This window comes from Palaemon carinicauda, chromosome 27 (genome assembly GCF_036898095.1).
Source record: "Palaemon carinicauda isolate YSFRI2023 chromosome 27, ASM3689809v2, whole genome shotgun sequence".
Classification (NCBI taxonomy): domain Eukaryota; kingdom Metazoa; phylum Arthropoda; class Malacostraca; order Decapoda; family Palaemonidae; genus Palaemon; species Palaemon carinicauda.
Window position 1 is genome coordinate 30,058,366 of NC_090751.1, and position 6,021 is coordinate 30,064,386.

Sequence of the window (6,021 nt, forward strand, 5' to 3'; positions counted from 1 at the left end):
AAATCTAGATAGATCACATCTGTGTCTTTTTCATTTATCATATTTTTGTATATGTTTTCATAGTGTGCTATCAGTTGGGTCTGTGTACTTTTTCCAGGCACGAAACCGTGTTGACCCATATTAAACAAATTATTTTTGACCAAATGGTTCATTATTTTCTTTTTTATTACCCTCTCATACACTTTCATAATATGTGATGTTAGACTAACAGGTCTATAATTGCTTGCCTCTAGTCTTGATCCACTTTTGAAGATAGGGGTTATATAAGCTAATTTATGTTTAACATATATCTCGCTCATATCTACACTCTGTCTTAGCAGTATTGCAAGCGGCTTCGCGATAGTGTTTGCAGTTTTTTTTAAGAAAATCGCTGGAACTCCATCTGGTCCGGCTGCCGATCCATTTTTAATTTCGTTTATAGCCTTGACAATATCTGCTTCATTAATATCTATATCCGTTAGATATTCAACATTTTCTTCTCTCATTTTTGTTTCATTATTCTCATTCGCAATTCTTGGCGTGAACTCACTCTTATATTTTTCTGCTAATATGTTGCACATTTCCTTTTTTTCATTTGTTAGCCGTCCTTCAATTCTTAGAGGGCCTATTTCTATTCTCCCTTTATTCATCTTTTTTGCATAGGAGTAAAGTACTTTGGGGTTTCTTTTTATATTTTGAAGTGTCCTTTCTTCCAAGTCCCTTTTTTCATTTTCTTTCGACTGTATAATCTTTTGTTCTGCATTTTCTATCTTACATTTTATTTCCCTCATTTTCCACACATTTTTTCTTTTGCAAGATTTTTCTTCCACTTTCTAATTTTCTGAAATAAGATCCTTCTGTCTCTTGGTATGCACGTCTTTTGTTTATTGTTTTTTTTCGGTACATATTTTTCAGCAATTTTCTCCAGTATTTTGTACAGTATGTCCGTATATACCTGTATATTATCACTTACAAATACATTTTTCCATTCTTTATTCAGTTCTTCATTTATTTCTGACCATTTTATATTCTTACTGTAAAAATTATATTTTCCATATCCTTCCCAAAGTTTTGTGCTTTTATTAATTCTGTGATCACTTGCTTTGAAATGAACTATCAATTCTATGACATTGTGGTCTGAAATTCCCGTGTTATACACTATTATTTCTTTAACATAATTCACCTCATTCACAAATACTAGGTCTAGGACATCTTCCTTTCTTGTTGGAATGTGGTTTATTTGTTGCATATTATGTTCTAATAGCATATCTTGAAGCTTTTCAAATTGCCTCTTATCTTCTGCGCTACTATTACTCTCTTTTTTATATGTATACATACAACCACTTTCTTCTATCCGTTCTTTCCAATCCACGAAAGGAAAGTTAAAATCTCCGGATAGGAGTATATTCCAGTCTTTATGGTTTCTACATATATCATCTATTTTTTCTATTATTATGTCAAACTCCTTAGTATTTGGGGGTCTGTAAACTACAATATTCACTAGTTTTTGAAATTCAAATTCTACCGCAATCAATTCACATTCTGTGTTGCTGTATTTTTCACAGACTTTTCCTTGATTTATGTCTCTTCCATATATTGCGGTTCCCCCTTGATTCCTATTTTTTCTGTCTGATCTATAAGTTTGGAAACCCTTTATCTGGTCATCACTGCCAGTCTCTTGGGAATACCATGTTTCACTTATATTTAATATATCTATTTTTTCAATTTGGGTTAGTTCTTCTAGGAACTCTATTTTCCTTTTAGAGTTACTCATGACCAAACCCTGTGCATTCATCACTATTATGGTTTGTGTTTCATCCCCATTATTTAATATTGGTAATAATATGGATTCTCCCATGCTTCCTTCCTGTTCTGATATGATGTTCTTTTCTTCATTTCTCAGAATTCTGCCATTAAAAATCCAACTTTTCTATTATATTTGTTCTTTCGCCTTCATATTTATTTTGGTGTGTAAAGCTGCAATTATCCCCATATCTGCACCAACCCCTGGCATTATAGATGCATTCTTTGTAGTTGGGCTCTATTTGTGCAGATTTGGGTTGAAAGGCCTTTTTTGGTGCATACAGTAGTGCGGTATATACGCGGCCTGCTTTTTTGTTCCTTTTTTTGTTTCATTTTTGTTTTTCTTTTCAGTTTGCTGAGTTTTCTTACTCTCAATCATAGTTGCAGGATGCATATATCGACATTTTTTGTTGAAACTGCATCCTTTTCCTTCTTTTAGGGTTTTGCATATTTTTGGATGGAGATCTCTGCATTCGTCTCCATATCCGTCTAAATACGCACATTTACCATATATTTCATAATTATGGCATATCTTTGGATGCTTGTAGTACCATCTTTTGCCAAATCTGCAATTCCCTCTTTTCAGCCTATTACAGACTATATCTTTCTTTTTTTTTTTTTCTTGTTCTTGCTCTTCCCTAAAAGTATGTAGGTCCGGGTAGAGTCTTTTGGGTCTATTATTTGTTTCCATCTGATAATTTATTTCTTCATAAGTATGTTGTTGGATGGCATCATAAGTTATATCAATGATTTCCTCTGCATCCTTACACATATCCTGTTCATTTTTCTCTTCTTCTTCTTCTTCTTCAACTATTTGCAGATTTAGTCTCAACTTAATAATATTTTCTATCCAGACTAAGCATGTTGAGCAGAATACCTTTGTGTCTTTATTTTTTATTTTTTGCTGTATTTCAGCACATGTGGGGTGTGTTGGAACATGACAGGCATTACATTTTCTAATCAGTTGTTGAGGATTATTAATGGAATACCATATCTTACATGTATTACACCATTTTGGCATTCTTTTTCCAAATGCATCAATCAGCATATTCACCATATTGGACTTGTTATTGTTCTTTGATGGAATGTGTTGATTGATGTAGACTTTCTTTATAAGTCTCTTTATCACTTGGATCTTCTTTGGAATTTCTTCAATTATTTTACTGATGTTTTCCGCAGATTTGTTCCAGTCTATTGGATCATATTGTTTCAATATGCCTGCGAATATTTTTCCATCACACTGGTTGGAGTTACTAGTGACATCTGTTATCAAACGGTCGAGCTCCTGTTTCGCCAACTCATGGAATTTGCTTTTGCTGACTCCAGCGATGTCTCTCCACGAGTTGCCTGTGTTATACAATGCCATCTTGATCAGATTTTTATTAATTCACAAGATAACTATCCTATGCCGACGTTTTATCCCACCTTCGGGTAAAACTTGTCGGTCACCTCATCGCGACGCTTCAAGACCGAGTTGGCCCACAGGTTGGTAACCTGGTGGGCCAGGAACTCGATGGAGCGAGTGCCCGAGAGGAGGAAGGTCTCCAGGGCCTTCCTATTGCTCTCCTTAGACAAGTCCTCGGAGAGCAACAGGATGCCCAGAGAACCCAGCCACGAAGTGGCCAGCATGGCACACTTCGCGACCTTCTCCTGGCTCAGGATCTCCGACGCCGAGAATGTCACCTGCCGGGCGGAGAGCTTCTCAAGCAGAATTCCCCTTGTAAGCTCTTCCACCGAGTGGTGGAGGGGAAGAGCTAGGCTGGACTCCCCCATGATCTCAAAATACCTCCTCTGCTGTAAACGAGGAGGTGGGAGGAGTCTGTTCCCAGCAGAGGAACGGCTGGAGGAGGCAAGGTCCGAGAGCTGAGCGTCGACCTTGTCTCTGGCACTCTTCACCCCCTAGGACTAGGGCAAAACCGCGCTGGCCCTCGGGGGTTTCTGGGTACCATAGACTTGGTCTAGGACCGTGTCCTTGCCTTCACGAGGGGCGATCTCCGGGTCCTTGAACCTGTTGAGCTGCCTCATCAGATTCAAGACCTACCAGAAGGCGTGCTCAGACTTATGCTGCGCTCCTCCCTGTGGACTGGCAGCTAAGTCTCCCGTCCCCAGAGACACGTGGACGTTCTCCCGGGGTCTGGTTGGCTCCTGACGAATCCGCGAAGAGGACTTCGAAATTGTCTTTGAGTCCTTTGGTTCAATCCTGGGCGGGATACAGGACTCCAGCAAAGAGGTCTGGAAGGTACCTTCCACGCAAGTCGTTTCTCCTCCTTGAGGAGGGGCGTCTCCCGTTGGTTCCGAGGGAGAGGTCCCCGCCTCGCTGGACTCTCCTGAGGACGGAAAGGCCTCGTCCACAGGAGAAGGAGAAAAGGAATGCGAAGGGGATGGAGCCTTCCTGACGGACCTCTTAGGAACCAACTTCTCCCTGGGAGAAATCACCACGAAGTCCACTCCTCTCCTTCTCTTCAGCGGGGGCAAGTCTGTCCTTGGCTTGAGTCTCAGATCGGCGAGGGCTGGCTTCATAGCCTGCACCACCGCTCTCATCAGGGGACCAAACCAAGACTGACGGGATAAGGACGCAGTGTCCATAATCCCCGCTGGAGGGAAGGGGATCGCCTGACCCTTCGGAGTGGACGCAACGGGGCCTACCTGCAAAGAAGAAAGGGAAGAATGTTGCTTAGACCTCTCCGATGACTCTTCATAGTCCTGAGAGAGAGACCTGCGCTTGCGCGGTGGCGATCCTGACGACGATCTGGAAGCACGCGTCCCTGCCACAGGCACGAGCTGCGGAACCCGGCGAGAACGGGGGTCGCGCTGGCGCTCGCGCGGAGGAGGATTCAAGGAATCGCGCGGGGATGAACGCGCGTGGGCGCTTTGGCGAGGGAACGCGTTGGCGCGCAGGTAAATAAGCGCGTGAGGGAAGCGGAGATCGCTGTTGATCAGGAGAACGGTAAGGCGCAGGAGATCGACGGCGTCCTGGAGATCTGTGGCTTGTGGGCGAGCGATGGCGCGTGATGGCGTGTTGGTGAGCGATGGCGCGTAGTACGCGCAGGCGATTTAGCGAGTGTGCGCGTAGGAGTCTTATGGCGATCTAGGTCAAGGTGGCGTTGGGGCATAGGCGAGTGCTTGCGCGCAGGCGATGGATCGCGCGGGCGCTCAGGAGATTGCTGGCGCGCAGGAGGGTGTCGACGCATAGACTGTTGGGGCGCAGGATCAGGTGGCGTGGAAACGCGCAAGGGCGAATGCTCGCAGACGGGCTCAGGATGTGAAGGCGCGTGGGCACGCAGGAACTCTTGAAGTGCGTGCTAGGGAGCGTGCGCGCTGTTGCGCAGGCGAAGATGGATGAACAGGAGCGCGTGGGCGAGGAGGAGTCAGGTCCTTGCCCTCGTCCAGATCCGATGATCTAGGGCGCGCGGGAGAGCGTTGGCGCGCATCAGGAACAAGGTGCGCAGGTGTGCGCTGACGAGCAGGAGATTGTGTGCGCTCAGGAGACCGATGGCGCGCTTGGCGCCCAACAGGAACAGGAGGGTGTTGTCTGCTAACAGGAGAGCGCTGGCGAGCAGGAGAGAGCTGACAATCAGAAGAGCGCTGGCGAGCAGGCGAACGTTGATGAGCAGGTGAGCGCTGATGCGGTGAGTCTGATGGCTGCAATTCTGGAGAGCGCTTACGCGCTACTGCGCACAAACGCGCAGTGGGGCACGCAGGGAAACCCTGACGCGCAAGGGAAGCACCCACACCGTGGGAGACATCCCTTTGCCCCGAAGGGACCGGTGCCCATCGGATGACGAGTTTAGAAGGCGCCTGCTGCGCATCTGCGCCGGAAGTGGAAGGTCTGGTAGGCGTAGGAGATCGCGAGCGATCCCCGGTGAGGTCCAAGGATGTGGCTACTACGGTCTGCTCCCGACGAGGAGAATCCTCATCAGAGGAAGGAGGTGGTGACGACTCGAAGAGGCGCCTCTTGACTCCCTTACAGGGAGACGGGAGGCCCCTGCGGCGAAGAGGACGACGAGCCTTACTGCGAAGGCGGCCACGAGGAAGGTCATCCGGATCATCGGTCCTCCAAAGAGGAGTCTCTGTCAGTGCGCTCCCCCGAGGAGGAGGCGTACCCGCAGCAGAGACCGTGGGACCCAACTTCCCCTTCGAAGGCTGTTCGGAAGGGGGAGGAGGGCCTTCAGCAACGTCCCCAACAGCAGCCACAGCAGAGGTTTGACCAGACCCGTCGGAAGCCTCTGCCACAACCAT

At 46.3% G+C, this 6,021-nt stretch overlaps 1 protein-coding gene across 1 annotated transcript; it reads right to left on the reverse strand.

Annotated features, from left to right (window-relative positions):
• Positions 1–3,819: 3,819 nt before the first annotated feature.
• Positions 3,820–6,021, reverse strand: LOC137620862 (serine/arginine repetitive matrix protein 1-like). Its single transcript, XM_068351309.1, has 4 exons — positions 5,751–6,021; positions 5,163–5,591; positions 4,219–4,428; positions 3,820–4,109 (listed from the first exon to the last, which is right to left on the reverse strand). The coding sequence occupies exons 1-4, from the start codon at positions 6,019–6,021 to the stop codon at positions 3,820–3,822; spliced, it is 1,200 nt and encodes a 399-aa protein (XP_068207410.1).

What these genes read in the sequence shown, in the direction of transcription:
- LOC137620862 (XM_068351309.1), bottom strand. Translation starts at nt 6,021, where the DNA reads ATGGTTGTGGCAGAGGCTTCCGACGGGTCTGGTCAAACCTCTGCTGTG. An exon ending in CAGGGGCCTCCCGTCTCCCT is followed by an intron (nt 5,592 to 5,750) that starts GTAAGGGAGTCA and finishes CTTCCGGCGCAG; the next exon opens with ATGCGCAGCAGGCGCCTTCT. An exon ending in GGAGAGGAGTGGACTTCGTG is followed by an intron (nt 4,110 to 4,218) that starts GTGATTTCTCCC and finishes TTCCGTCCTCAG; the next exon opens with GAGAGTCCAGCGAGGCGGGG.